Source organism: Trichogramma pretiosum, unplaced genomic scaffold (genome assembly GCF_000599845.2).
Source record: "Trichogramma pretiosum strain Unisexual culture from Peru unplaced genomic scaffold, Tpre_2.0 scaffold6, whole genome shotgun sequence".
Lineage (NCBI taxonomy): Eukaryota > Metazoa > Arthropoda > Insecta > Hymenoptera > Trichogrammatidae > Trichogramma > Trichogramma pretiosum.
In genome coordinates, this window is record NW_019641678.1 from 2,460,708 (window position 1) to 2,476,586 (window position 15,879).

General features: G+C 42.9%; 1 protein-coding gene across 1 annotated transcript in view; it reads left to right on the plus strand.

The window, feature by feature from the left end:
• LOC106657790 (transcription factor stalky) overlaps nt 1–15,879 on the plus strand; it is a 44,089-nt gene that overhangs the window by 9,448 nt on the left and 18,762 nt on the right. The window contains exon 2 of the mRNA XM_023460849.1: nt 6,743–6,870. Within this exon, the coding sequence (XP_023316617.1) occupies nt 6,866–6,870 (5 nt within the window). The 5' untranslated portion in view covers nt 6,743–6,865. The remainder of the gene's footprint in view (nt 1–6,742; nt 6,871–15,879) is intronic.

Here is a 15,879-nt window from a genome sequence, read left to right on the forward strand (position 1 = left end):
CCGACCAGCGTGGAACTTGAAAATTTGCTCCCTGAATCGTTTGAGAAATACGTCGAAGATTTCCTGCTTGGGTTTTTTGTCGTGGAAAATCACGATCGCGTTTGACACGTGATTCAGAGGATAACAAAGTATGACATGTTTACTTTCACATCTAGACACGTCACGCGCGCGCCTCGCCAAATTATAAACGGCGTATAAAGTCAAAAGACAACGCATCGATCAATTGCGTCACACCCCCCCAAGTGCGGATATTCGTAGATGCACGTGGTAATTCGTCGCTCTGTACGTTGAACTCATAACATTTCCTAAGGATGCGTTACGGCAGCCGCGAACGCGGATTGCCAACGTTGTTGTGGTGCGCGCAATTGCCTAACGGTATGTACTTGCAGTATCTCGAGCTATTGCGCGCAAATAAAGTGCGTATATGGAACGTATTATGTAGTGCAGTGCTGTGCTGTGTGCCATAGGTGAGAAAAGCCAACGAGGCGGAAAAGCGTATAGAGCCAGAGACGAGCCACTGACAGATGTGCATTCGTACGCGTGTAGGTGCAATTAGACTCTCGGGGAGACGATTGCAAACGTACTTTTACGTAGAGAAATATACACGAGTCATTTTCACGGGGCTAGATTGTCAATTTCATCGACGTTTACGCGCGTAAAGCGACACGCTCAGCGAGGAGCGAGAAAAATGAAAAATGTCGTTTTCAAAGAAACTCGAGTAAAATAAGCTTTGCAGCTCTTAGCGAGGCAATCCGTCCGCAGTTATTATATCTCGTGTAGTGCACATATATATATGCGACCGAATGCAGGCACGTCGAGTGCACTTATATAGCTGCGCCAACGATCGCAACTAACGATCGAAAGTCATCTTTTACTTTCATCCATAAGGAAACTTCCGATATAACGAGGATCGATTGCTACTTAAAATTGCTCGGCAATACAATTTGGAAACGATCCGAGTCGAGTTGTACGATAATGTATTCGCAATTCTTGCGACCGTAACGACCAACTCGATCGACTAGATGGCTCTTATAGGTTTTCTAATCCACGCTCGAGACTTTTCTTTTCAGGTCTGCGTGCGTGCGCCGCGTGTGCAGATCAGACTGCATTCGCGCTCGCCTTTTCCTCCACTGAAATGTGTGAACGAGGTTTATAGGTGTTGTGCGATGTATGGAATATATGAATGGCAGTGTTTCGCGGGTAAATCGCAGCTCGAGCTCGCGCGTGCACACAATTATTAAAAATAGGTGCATTGCGTATACGCACGGGCAGTATAATGGCAATTGGAAAAAGCCTGACTCAACCTTAAACTTGCGTTAACAAAAAAATGTGTTTGCGTTCGCGAGACTGCATTACACAATAGCCGGTGTTGCTGCAGCGATCCCTCGGAAATCTGCTGTACCTATGCATTGCACAGGCCATACGACTGCATGGGGAGAACCGAAACGATATCCGGAAGCTTTGAGCTTTGAGCGCGAGCTCGAGCCGCGAACAGCGACCCCGATTACAGCTCGACCGTGAAATTTGCGCTCGAGCGCGATATACGCGCCTATACAATGTTGTATACATAGAGGCACGGACGCGCGGAGCAAAGGCAAGAGAGCCTTGACCGGTCGCCACCGCCACCGCGGCAAACTCGACTATATAGCTATATACAAGCCTATCTACCTGTTCGCGCACGTATTACATATTAACGCCGCTCTTTCACTGGCATTCCGTTCCGAGACCGATCGCGCGACATGCTAATGACTCGTATCTCGTTCCGTCTCCCCGCCGCAGTCGCCGCGAGAAATATCTTTTGCCGGATAAACGAGATTTTTGCCTATACTTTACGTTATATGTGAGATTCTTTCCATTGGCCCGGTCGTGCGAGTCTCAGCCGACGCTCGTCTTCCATAATTTCTAAAACACATTCTTTGTTTGAGATGCGAACTTGAATGGAAACAAATTTTGAACGAAAACAAATCGTCTCTGTTTGCTGTGCCTCTTGTCATCATTTTATAAATAACACTATAGTAGTAAGCGCATGCATTGCAAAATAAAAAATGGAAAAAAATTGAAAATAAATTATCCAGGTGTTTTATGTACACCACACATGAAAAAATCAAGTTAGCAACGAAACTGACCAATCGCTGCGTCTGGTTTCAAAACTCATTTAGCCATGGCAAAGAAAAAAGACAGCATCTATCCAGTCGAAGAAAATCGAACACCATCGCCACGCTTACGTGGAATTGAGGTGTGCGCGTAAACGTTATCACCGTTACATTTTGTTGTAATGTTACATACGTGTTTGTATAGCTCGTTGTGCTGTTGGCCCAAGTGCAACTTTAGCTTTTGCGCCAGAGTCCTGGCCTCCGAGAAAAACAACAACGGCTCTTGAATAAAACATAATTTTTTTCTCCTGTATTACAAAGCTCACAAAGATAGAGCATAAAATACAAAACCCTCCGAAACAGAGCAACACGGTGACACGGATTCGACTTTTTTTTTCATCAACGTGATTACATTATGATGCGTGCTAGTGTACGAATGAGGTGATATCGCCGCTTTTTTGAGAAGTTTAGCGACGTTTTTTTTTGAACCTCGCGTAGACTTTCTCACTACGCATCATATATAGCTGTGGCTCGTAACACCTACGCACCCACAGTATTAGGCTATGGATTTGGTTCTACGTATAAACACACTTGCACGCACATACGCCGGTATTTAAATTTATACTTTTCAATACACATAAATTTTACTCTCGTTTATATACGTTAAATATATACGTGGACACATGTATGCACTAGTGTGTAATGTAATCGGATGCATAAGCCATGAGATATACATTTCACGCTAGCGTAGGTGAAAGTCCAGGATATATAATTTCATAGTGATCCGCAGTGCAGGTGAGAGAAAGAAATTTAGTACCACGTGGCAAATAATCTGAATAAATATACAAACAAGTCTAGGAAGAAAATCCAATCAGATATGTATATAAATTTATTTAGAGAATAATCAGCCCTTGATTGCAACTCAAACTTCTCTAGCTTTTAGGAAATCTTCCAAAGATTACGATAAAAATACTGAGCTTTATATTCGGCAATACCGAGTTAAGTTCACCTCTATCCTAGTGCTTTTATCTAGCTTCTAATCTGTATATGATAACGTAAATAGATGCGCTTTATGATAGGGACTAGAATTTTGCGAATGAATAAAAGTATAATTATTCTTTGGCAAAAAGTACCCTACCGTAATTCGCGTCCATTTCTACGATATATAATTTCGAACATTCAAATCGCAATATAGAGAGCGAGTTCGATCGTAAAAGTACGAGTAATTGCTGCCACATGCAGTGAAATAGTATAGATGGATGTGGAATATCGAGCCACACGCACACTCGCAGATCTATTATAACGAAAAAAGAATTAACGGAGCCGCAGTGACGCAAACTTGTGCATTTTTTCTCTTGGTTGTTTCTCTCTCTTCCCAACAAGTAATAAGTAGCAATTAACAACCCAGCAATAAAATTATTAATCATCACGTACAAGCCGCTCTCTGACAATTGTAAAATGTCGACGCAAGAGCAATAAAAATGATAAAAAATATATACATAACGCATGGTTCGCTTTCCGTTTTAAGAAAGAGAAAAAATAGCTCGACCGATATAAAACTCCAACGACGCGTGCTTGCGAATTAATAAATATTTTTATCGTGCTGTATGTTTGATTGCATTTCCGCGAATGCGAGCGTGAGTGAATTTACTTGACCAAAAAATGGAAGTGAGTCTAGGCCTATTATTAAATATGCTTTATTTGAATATTATCCGTGTGCACCTGTGTGTGTTGTTTCTTGAAGCAAAAATATTTTATACGAGCTTCACGCACGCCTGCCGGCAATTATACATTATAAAAGGCAACAATTACAATTATGCGAGTTTACGGCAGGAAAGCAATAATTTGGAGGCGAGCGAGAGACAGTTCGGCAAGTCTCGCGCATTGAAATGTCCGAGAAATTCTCTTCTATTGCTCGAGCTGGGTCGCATCGATAGAAAATTCCAATGACTCTGCGCAGTGAAAGAGTCGCGTTGAGAGGTTAAAACTTTTGGAATTGAAGCCACCCTTAAAGCTGCAAAGCAGTAGTGAGTATACACGTGTAAGTAAATGAATTACGCGAGCTTCATAAAGTGACGCGCGAGTTGTGTATCTGCTGCTGTGGCTGCCCGTGGCGATCGTGTCAGGTAGGCATAACGGGGTTTCTCGCACATGTATTATACGAGTATTATGTAGTTCAAGCCGATCAACGCAGAACAGTTTGTACGAGCCGCTTATTATACACGCGTACGTGCGAGTACTTGTAATGCACGTACTGCCAGTGAAACATATTGTAAAAGAACAGTCGACGCGCGAACGTTCTAAATTTTATAATAAAACAGCTGCTACCTATACTACCTCTTCGAGATTGCACCGGCACTATACGTAAGAAGCCGCGCGGCAGAGATTATTCCAATTTGCTTTGCACGATTAGAACTCGGATTCGGCACTTTGTTCGTATTGACTATGCGCTTAACCCGTAGCAGCCCGATTTTGGAAGCAATTCCATGTTTTTCTTATGAAGCAAATTTTAGTTGGGTGGCCGACACTGGCATGTTTTGACGTACAACCTCCCATAAAAGCACGCGGTAAAATCGATGCCAGGGCTGGTATACCTTACATTCACACGCACATAGCAAATAAAAAAGTGATAACTCGGCGATTTTCCAATCTTCCGGATGCAATTGGCTAAATCGATCGTTGACTGGCTGAATAGTATATATAGCATAATATATAGTTTTATTGGAAACGGCTAGCATCAGAAGTACTACTCCTTCGAGTTCGCTGAAAATTTATATCCTTGCTCTCGAGGGTGTCGTGCAGTTTCCCTCTTATCCAGACGACGCACACACACGTAAATCTACACGTACAGGTATCCAATAGTCATAAGTCTTGAGGCACAAAATGAACATGTAGGTTTTCGCCTTGACTGCTAAGAAACAAACTCAACGACTTGATATAAAATAAATTTTGAACAATTAAATTGACGCGTGTGAAAAGTCACCACGAGTGTGCGTCGCATAGTCGTTTTGGGTGCTAGAGGCGCAATACAACAGACTCACATACAGTACACATCCACGAAGAGCCACTCGCTGAAGACAAAAATCGATAGAAGCCCGTGCGCCACCATGGCTCCCGAGGCTCTGCACGCGTCTACCGTATATTTCCGTTCATTCGTGTAGTTGCTACGCGCGGCAAGTGTCTGTCTCGGTATTATACAGTGGCTTCAGATTCGCCGCACGTAATATATTTCAACGCCCGCAGAAAAACAACTGAGCTTTGCGTTCGATCGTTTGCGCGATTTAGATAAGCCGTACACACGCAAAATATATTCAAGGGGTGGGAAAGCGAGGAAAAAAAATTGAGACGATTCTGCCGTTTGAGTGGTAGAAAAATAAGGAAGCTCTTTAGAGACGATAATAAGGACGATTCCGCAGCGCTTATGTTTACCTGCGTATTGTACAAAACAGAACTACAGTTTTGAAATTAAGCTCATTACAGGTCGTTTGAGGAAAAAAGGCAGAAATTATCGCTCGCGCCGCTTCATTATATATTTTTAAAGCTGTGCAGAAGCGGTAAAGAGGAGGCTGAGATTTGCTCTTTGCGAAAAGGAAGAAAAATGTTAAGAGCACGTTTATGTACGTACGCAGTTATGCGTACTGCTCGAGGAAACGTCTTTTTGCCTTTTGCTATGCGCGACCATTATGTCTTACTTTTGCGGCAGGAACTGCGCGACAGATCTGAACTTGGAGTGGCTCTAATATATACGCGGACTCGAAGCGCATACATTTATGTAGGCTGCGATGACAAATCATTGACGCACTTGGCCGATCCTGACAAAATATTTAAATGGCTTTATATAACGTTATTGGAAAGGCCGCAAAATGGACTGATATTGAATCTATAAAGGATATGTATTTGCCTTATCTTGATTCTCGCGCAAAAGCCAATTCGCATTGGTACTATGTGCAAATCCTTTAACCGCAGAACAGATATTTATCCATTTGCAAAAGAAGCTCATCCTCTAGATAGCTTGAGTAAAAAAATTTCCTACTCACACATACGGTCACATATAAATAAGTTATATGTGTGTATACCTGCAGAGGTACTGGAGTCGCGTCGAGTGTACGTATATATTTAGTAGTGAGCAAAAAGCCTTGCGTCACGCTCGATTGTTCAGCAAACATTACACAATTTGTATAGTTCTCTCTCTCTCTCTTTTTCTCTTTTGCTCGCTCACTTCATAGACACACACACACATACTCGAGCCCATTTGGTTTGGCGTGCAGGTTTTATCCTATACATAGATATAGCTGCGCTGCTGTTGTCGTAGTCGTCGCTTAGAGATGTATGTTATTTTATGCACAAACACACCTGCACTATCTAATGGCTGCTAGCTCCTGCGACTACTGCGCGTCGTTAATTCCTCCATTTAATTTAATAAAACATTTGATAGTCCAGAGGAGATCGATCAAGGATCGAAAACATCTACGGCGTGGTGTAAATGAATATCGAATCCGAATCTTAATTTTGTAGATTTCGCAGGTATTTGAACGCGTCTCATAATAGTATAAATTTGCCGATGTTCTTTACAATGTTGTAGGTACAATTTCATTAGGCTCTCGAGTGCTGCGCATTATCTAATCGCGCATTTCTCTTTTATGTTACAGGTGAATTTGCAGCTTAGCACACAGAGCGAGATAGAGAGAAAACTAATCAGCCCGAGCAACGCCGGCAAAGCACATTCTTGGGGCGTCGAGACTCCGTCGACGTATAGCCGAGCTGCGATAATCATGCAGTGAGTATTCAAAACGCATATGCATATATATGTGAATATAATAATCATTAATATACATGCTTGCGTTTAGACGTCGAGCGTCTCAGGATGAGGCGAAAAAATTCCAAAAACACACGTGTAATCGCATTTCTCTCTTTCGGGCGCACAACGTAATATTAAATATTATGTGGGCATGTGTGAGCATTGCCCAATGGCAAACTAATTAATCCTTTCTTTGGTGCGCATTTGCGTCGTTGTGTTACGAGTCTCGAAAGACGTACATGAAAAAGAAAAATCTTATTAGCAAAGAAGCCCGTGAGAATAAAATCTAATGTATATCATACGAATAAGGCCCTGCGTTATATACGAGAGCGAGGATGATGTAGCGTCAGACGGGCAAAATCCGCGTCACGCCAAAATTTCCCAATATTTAGCTGAAAGTAGGTGGAGAGTTGACTGCCTTTTCGTTACCGAATCGAGACTACTTCATTCAACTGCAACCGTTCTACGTGACTCGATATTATTCTATTTTTCGCACGCCAAAAATGACCTCTAGTACCCTCGCGCGTATGCATCGTCAGCTCGAGGGATGAGAAATTAGAGCAAACTCAGTGTCGAAATACGATGCATAATACAATTTGTATTGGAATCGCATTTGCACCGAATTTAATTAGTGATACGTAATTTCACATACACATAAAACTTGTAAATTAATGGAGCAAAATAGACAAAGCAGCTAACACAAACAAGGAAGAATAAAAGGGTATTTTTGCTTTTCAATCTTGCCACTCACTTTAGCGCATAGATTTGCTAATTAGAGGCCGTCTAGAGTACGCACGTATAAAAATAACGAAAGCCGGAAGAGTTTTCGTGCACGTGTACTCGGCACTCGTCGATCGCAGCTCGTATCCCAAAGTTGTAATTTATAAATCATGGCGCACGTCTGCACCGCCACGGCTTGATAGAAGGAAATTCTAAATTTTTCACACCTCATTAAAGGCTTTAGTTGCATGTATGTGTTACGCTTAAACACAAAGTTGCTTAGTAATAGCTGCGCAGTGCGGAAAGATGGATTGATCGAACTCACCGTTCATGGCGCGTATATCATTATGCCACGGCTACGCGCAAATGTCAAGAGGTACGGCATACAGTATGTACAACACAATCTTGTACAAGCGGTATTGGCGTTCCGGTGAATACTAATTTTCGTCGGGGCTGCCGAGTGGCGAGAATTAAATAAATAAGCATCACAGTAAATATACTAAAATATTGTAAATTAATGCGAGTTAGTCGATGCTGCGTCTATTCATGTGCGACTGCTCCATCCAAATGTTGTTTATTATATACTCTATACCGTGACGTATGGTCCTTCCGTCCTCTCGGCAGTCGATGCGGCCGCTCATTCTCGCGCGCACGACGGCTTTTAATCTCGCGGGTTCATCATCGATGTGCGGCTCGCATGCACGGCCGTATGCGTATGCTCACACGCCCCCTTGCGCTTAAATTCCATATGGAAAACCGTTGGTGGATAATTGCCAAGTGCATAGTCGTGTGCTAAGGTATGCAGCCGACGAAAACCAACCCAACATGTGTACGCGTCCTCCTGGCACTGCATACGAGGATGATCTCCGACTGATACCGCGCGATCTTGACAACGATATCTAAGCACTTTATATTTGAGCCGCGGCGAGAGAACAACTTTCGGTCGAGGCTCGCTTCGTTTATTCCACAACTATTGATAAGCAACTCGACAGCACGACACAAATTTTACGATTACGCCGACTTGGTCGCGACAGAGGTATTATCAACTTTGAACGACTTTCATATTTATAAAATAATGAACTATCAAACAGCTCAAACTTCTCGTCGAAAAAAACATCATCCAGACGTCCCTCGAGCTTTGAACTCAAACCTGGAGAGTTTTAATTTGTCCCAGTGCGCACCAACGTTACATTTGAAGCGGCTTGGAGATATTTACGATAAAATTAAATATATGTTCACGTGTGAAAATTATAGACGCAGGTGAAAGGTCGGATAGTCTTTAGCGCAGTCCGCAGTGCTCTCGCCGAGGCTGCGTCCAGGGGGCTTCTCTCTCTTTGCGTCTGCCGTACAGGCCTCGAGCGAGCACATTGCAGTTAATATTCTTAAGAGTGGAATACCTGCCAGAAGCAGCAGCGCCAAGTAATTCGTACAGTATAATGTACGTGCGATGATAGTTACATAACGATGCTCGCTACGATGTCTACGAGTATGGTCTATGTGCATCCTGCAATACCTTAATAATGGCCTGCTGCTATTCGGCCTTTATACTCCGACAATATACATACGGATCTGTTTATTTTTCACCTCACGCGGGCATGCAAGTATTAAATGTGATGCTTTCTATTTGAGTCTTTTAAACGTTGATTACAAGACACTTCTTACGAGCGAAGCGTATTTCTAAATTTAATCATGTAAGCTTTGCGCATTTCTTTTGTGCTCATGATATCATAAATGATCCCAACGCCAAAATTTGTTCCGTTGTGCTGTTCTGTTTTTTGCATACATCGTAAATATCAACGAGAAATTTCCTCTACCGAACAGCGCAAAGCTATATCAATGTATTCGCATCGAGATACCACAATCATATGTTGATAATAAAATGTGCAACGAAGCTTTTACCTGTGCGGCGGGGATAAATTCTCGTTCGATGAGGCGCGATAGGGCCGCATGTTAACGATCGTCAGCTGCGCTCGAGAAAGGCAGAAAGAAAATAATTTCAAAGAAAAAAGACCGAATCGATTTTCTTGCATTGCGCCATAGGATGGTTTACTGCCGCCGTGCAGCCCGATGCACATGAGCCTGCAGATGCAGATGGAGTGCCACAATAGCGACGCGCGTACGACTGTACATAATTTTAATAGGCTTTCCTTGTCTTGCTCGATTTTGTTTTGCGGGCGGCAATAATTTGTCGACCATCATTCGTAATACACGTGCTACGAGACACGTTCTTTATAGCGCGCGTGCACTGCAGGCTCAAACGCTTCTTGTGTTTCTTTTGCATGTCATATACCTTACCAATCTAAAATATTGAATAATTACGAACTCGCATTTGCGAGCCATATCCCGACGCGTACGTCGTATCGTCGTATCGAGTATCGAGACTGGCCCAACATCCATAGGTTTCGATACAAATTTACTCACGCAGCCAAGTGGAATTTCCAATGGACCGAGTGCACCAATGGCTATTTGTTTCGCTTGGAGCTCTTATCAGAATTCTCGCTTCTCAAGAAAACAAATGTTCTCAATTTGTGAAATCGACATTTCTAAATTCCTCCGTGTCGTGCAGTGTGCTCGCCACGAATCGAGTTGCAAACTGCGCTTGGCCAAGCCATTTCTGCGGTTGCAATTTTTGTGAAAATAGCCACTTTTTTTCTCTCTTTTTCTCCCAGTAGCGATGATGCTGGAGCTGCCTGACGCACGGAGTACGTGGCATATAGATAGATATGAGTTGCGTTGCCGCCGTTTCGAGATCCCTCACGACACTGCGCGTGAGCGACGAGTTTTTCTAATGCTGCGCCTAGTCGCATCTCTTTTCATTTTCGCGATTTCTCTCTAATTCTTGCCGCGAAAACGACGAGAACAACCGGTATTGCACGCGAGTACACTCATCGACCGACCATCTCTGTACGGGCTTTCGGTATTCAATTAAATGAGCTGTGGTGTCCAATATCTACAGAGATCTGTGCTTGACTCTCTTGCAAATTTATTATAATACGAGCAACTAATATTTTGTACTTATTGTTCGATTAAATATCAATTTCAAACGATTACATAGACTCATTACTTCACTCTTGAATCCTTGAAAAGCAGTTTTACACATCTGCGATACACTCATGCACATCGCACAGCAAAACTATAATTATGTTTCGATAAAAACTCTAAAGGCTACACGTAATTTTTCGACTCGTCTTCGTATGCAATGTTTATGCTACCAAGAACTCAGTATTATCCTAAATCGGTGTTATTTGGCCTGCGTTAGGTCTCATTAGCGCCCGATTCTCTTGCGTACAGCATTGGGATGTTTACGAATCAGCAGTTGACGAGAGATATGGAATTACTTTTTGTGTGTGGCTGCAGGAACCAAGCAGAGCTGCGAGAGGCCTTTGAAAATCAACTTGATCTGAATTTTTCTCGACACAAGCTCGATGCACGCGAATTTGTGTAGGAATTTTCATCGCTAAGAGCTAGTCGAGCTTTTGTATGAAAGGCGCGGAAAAATACACGTATATATATACACACACACACACACACACATACGTGCCAGTATGGGTACGTGCGCAGGCATGAAAGTACGTACGAATCTCGACGAAGCAAGTCCCTATGCGCTTGGCGCGAAGGCACGTAACCGTCTTTTACGTAACTCGAGTGTCTAAAACACAAACGGCACTACCTGCATATATCTGTACAGTCAGAGAGTCAGAAAAATTTCATACTGTATATATTTGCTCTCCTGCCGTATAAAAAATCAAGGTAAAAACTTTGTATAAAATATTTAAAATTTGTTGGCATGAATTATTATTAGTGCTCGCGGGCTTTGCATCATGATGTGTGTACGAGAGTATGCATTCGCGGGGGGCAGTATATACAAGCGACACAGCCGTTACGGCAACAACGACTCGCGAGCGTTGGTGTGACTTTTCATTCGCCACTGCGGTACAACTTCATTACGAGCTTTAATGTACTTGCTCAGGCGCCTACTCTCACTTTGTGTATTTATGCTTTGGGCTGAAGCAATTCAAGCTGGCTCGATGTCGGTGTTGGTCGCATGGTCGCTCCGATTGTGCTAAAATCTTGAACTTTCTTCATAATAGTACGACGAAGAAAAAAAAACGAAGGTATGTCTCGTAGTGGAAGGTTTAGTAGTGCTGTTTAGGGCTCGGTGCAAAGCTCGACAGAGTACACACAAAAGGTACTCTATGATTATAGGTTCTCGGGAGGCAGTGGAAAAGCCGTGGAATGCGCGCATACGGAGAACGGCTGGAGCGGAGCGAGAAAAAGGATATGCAGCTAGAGTCGCGAGTTTAATTGCAGACTACTCGTGTGTAAAGTGTGTAAAGCTTCTGCTGCAGCTGCCAGCGAAGCGCGTGTACAATTTTTTTGTCCCTCTGGAAAAGGACGTACGACTGGCGCAGGTGAGAGCTGCTACATATGTGCGAAGCGTACGTATAACGCGCCGAGCTGCAGCGAATCTCTCGCGAGCGCGATTTCTAATCCGTATGTATACGGCGCACTCGAACAAGCGCAGAGGAGCTAGTATACAGACACGTGGATGTGGATGCGTGCGAGTACTGCGCGATAAAGAAAGACGACTGGCGCTGTAATAGTGGAACAGGATCCGAACGACCGCAATAGGATGAGTTTGCCGCTTTTATTGGAAAATTTTGCGCGACCATCCATATAGACCGCAGCGCACCACGTGCAGAAGCACTGGTATATGTATAGCTCATCGTGGCAAGCTGCATACTCGACTCGAGGGAGAGAGAGAGAGAGAGAGAGAAAAAACGAGCTCCACATCCTCGATGCATATCTCAGCCAGCCGCGGTGCGCAATGTTGCCCACACCCTGCGAGCAGTTCGAGTCGCGACTGATAATAGACGCGAGCACGCACTTGGGATACATGGGTAACACACAACAACACAGGCAGACATAATAGTGTCGAATCGCGTGCCTGCGTTGCTCGCGCCCATGAGGGATCCAGTTAAATATAACGGCTGCGAGATTTCTTCGTCTTTCTCGGACTCGAAGGCAGCTCGATCGGACAAAAGCTTACGGTACTCGTGCGCGCGCTCCTCTCCGCGTGCACGTATGGAGAACAAGCAGATACTCGTTATCACTCGTTATCCTAAGCAGAGAACGAGAGAGACAAACGGTCGCACCCATCGCGGGCCCGCTCTCTTTATTATATATCGCGAAATGGGATCGCGCCTTCGCTTTGAGCTGCTGCCGTACTGCGTCCAAGATGCTTTTCCCTACGAGTCTGCCCCACTCCGTATACACTTGTGCGGCTAAACGTCCACGTTTCAACCTTCGCCCATTCTAAATCTCCGACTGCACCAGCTTCTTTTTATTCTTCTCTGGCACTCGCGTCTACTTTTGCCGTACGCGTGTATACCTGCGCTGTAATATTCGTTTGCGCTGCAGCATATAATGAGGATGTTTATAATAAGTATAGACGTTTAGTCGCTTTGACTTTTTATCGATCGGTCCATTTACAGCCGCATGGCGGAGCGATCAGCGACGAGGATGAACATTGTTTTTCAATGATTTCCACGAAAATTGAGCGCGTCGCTGGCTCGCGCCTATACCGGGATCGCATCGTCCGAGAAACGATTGTCCGCGCGCACTCGACGCAAGTATGTACCGATCGCGAGGCCAACTGCGCGAATTCGCGGAATGTATCGCATAGGCAGCTCGAGCTATTATGACTATTATACCTCGTGCGAGCCTGGCTATTTTAAAAAAGTGTCGAGCCAAAGCCGCTACCGTATGTCAGCTCTGCGCGTGTACGAAAACGTTAAAAGAAAGTATCGGCTTATAAAAGCGCATTACGCGCGCGACCCCCTTTAAAGCTCAACGACCGCGTTCTCATAACCGAGCAATTAAGTGTATATATACGCACATACATACATCCACTGCAGCGCGACGCAGTCTCGCGCCTCGTCGCGTCCACCTGATCAACGGGCTCGAATCTTTACTAGTATTTATTTTTTCAAATCGCCAGAGGAGAGAGAAAAATCATAATTAATAGGCGCGTTGGGTCGCAAAATTTCATGCGAGCAGCCTGGCCAGTTTGCGGTACGCGCGCTGCACTCCGTAATTATATGTGTGCTGTGTATACGCGCGACGCAAGGTGTCAGCGACCCGCTGACACACATCGGTGCCGCAGACTTGGAACGTTGACGTTGTTATTGTGCCGCCATTACGGCCTAGCTGCACTGCGAGTGAACATGCGTATGTGACGCTAATCTGACCACGGCCTTGAAATCTTCCCAGATCTAGTCTGCGACCAGCACTTTCTTTTATCCAGCTGTTTTATAATGCAATTGAAATTTAACAACAAAAAGCAAACCGAAAAAATAATGCGACAATCTTGATTCAATTGTGGAAAAAACTTTTTTTTAAATATAACGCTGTCATTATTTTACAGAAAACATAGAGTGTTTACGCAAAAATAAATTGTGTGACAGAACGAGGTCCAGTTATGCCAAGCGAGGTCGTTTTTTCTTCTCTCTCTCTCTCTCTCTCTCTCTCTCTCTCTTACCACGACTCGTGAAAGTTTGAGCGTGCCGAGAATTTATTATTAAAAACAAGTCACAATGGAAAAAGTTGTTCTATATTTTTTTTATATTTGTAGATATCTTTCAACATTTCGTCTTGTAAAAGCCAAGTTTCAACAAAAATATTAAAATTTATCCAAAGGAACAACCGTTCGTATCACTATACTACCTACAAGCATTCTCATAAGTGCTATAATGCGCGATCTTGAAAATTTACCATTTTAAATGATTGAGCACGTTAAATTTCGCCCTTATGCACTTTGTTCTCGCGAATTTTTTGTTCCTTCGGCAAAAACGCGAGTTACGAGATTAATGATGCCTGATATTACAACCGAGCAGTATATGTACATATAAAGCTAAATATACACGTGTTTGTGCATATACGCTGGATCGAGATGCCTTCCGGCTTCAAAATGCTTACCTTTATATCTTTGTACAAATCATTGACTTATTATATACACCTTCAGAAATTCGTTTCGTGTAAATATATTGTCCAGACAGTGCGACTGGAAAAGACGAGGGCCCACACAACGCAGCCCTAAAGATCAAATGCTTACACTTTTGTAAAATTAATAAAATTACATCAAATGATCAATGCTACACTTCGAGTCGTTGAATCGTAAAACTTTTATGTATCCAAGCATCAATCATCATTATCGAGTTATCAACTGCCATGCCTAATACGTAACGTTACGGATATATATGTATAATCATTAACATTCATTTATGATATTAGTGCTTTTAACAGTACGAGCTGGTTTGATAATCGAACGATTTACGTAAGCACATTGTTGATCTCAATTATTCATTTGTACGAATACCTGCAATCTCTACGCTTGGAAAAAATACATTTGTTACGATAAATTGATGCATCGGATGAGCACGAACTAGCTCACATGACTTACATTTAGACCGGAAGTGGTGGAAAATGATCAGTGCCTTCAAATCAGCACAAATATCTCTGATAATTAGATTTGCGAGTTACAATTAAAAAAATGTTCGATTACGAATGCTCGTATGAATTGTAAGACTCAACGCGTATGTGATAATGCATCTGAATGCATGAGAAACAAAATAAACGATCCATGTGGCGTATCAAAGACAGATTTATCGTTCGTTCAGCAGTAATTCGTAACACAGATCTAATTCAAAACTTTCTTACTGCACACGAGATACGACACTAAGAATAAAAACTTGGAAACTTGTCTTTTTATCTATGTATTAAGTTGGAGCAATAGTATCCACGGGCTCAAATCGACTATTTATCATTTGTCGTTACGGTGGCATTGCTTCGATTTCTAATCCCCCTCGCAAAGCGCGTCACGCTCCAAACGACTTTTCGCGCCTTCGGTTGAGCCTACAGCACGTGTGCATACTTACTTGCAGGAGGCTATCCACGATTCATAAAATTATTATTTTCATACTTCAACGTTCATTTGAATTATTCAAATATTCGACAGTTTCATGATAGCTCTGAAAGTTTTTTATTAATTACAACAAGTGGTTACATCTTGCTTTAAGGTTTAAAAATATCTTTTCTGCCTTTCTTTTATAAAATTGCGCAATTGAATGAACAAGATGATTTGAGTCAGCTAAAAATCAATGACTAAATTAATGCAGAAAAAAATGCGGTGTTTTGTTGATAAACACGTTTATAAAAATTGCAGCTATTCCGATCGCACAAAGAGGAAAAAGTAAGGAAAAAGTCGTC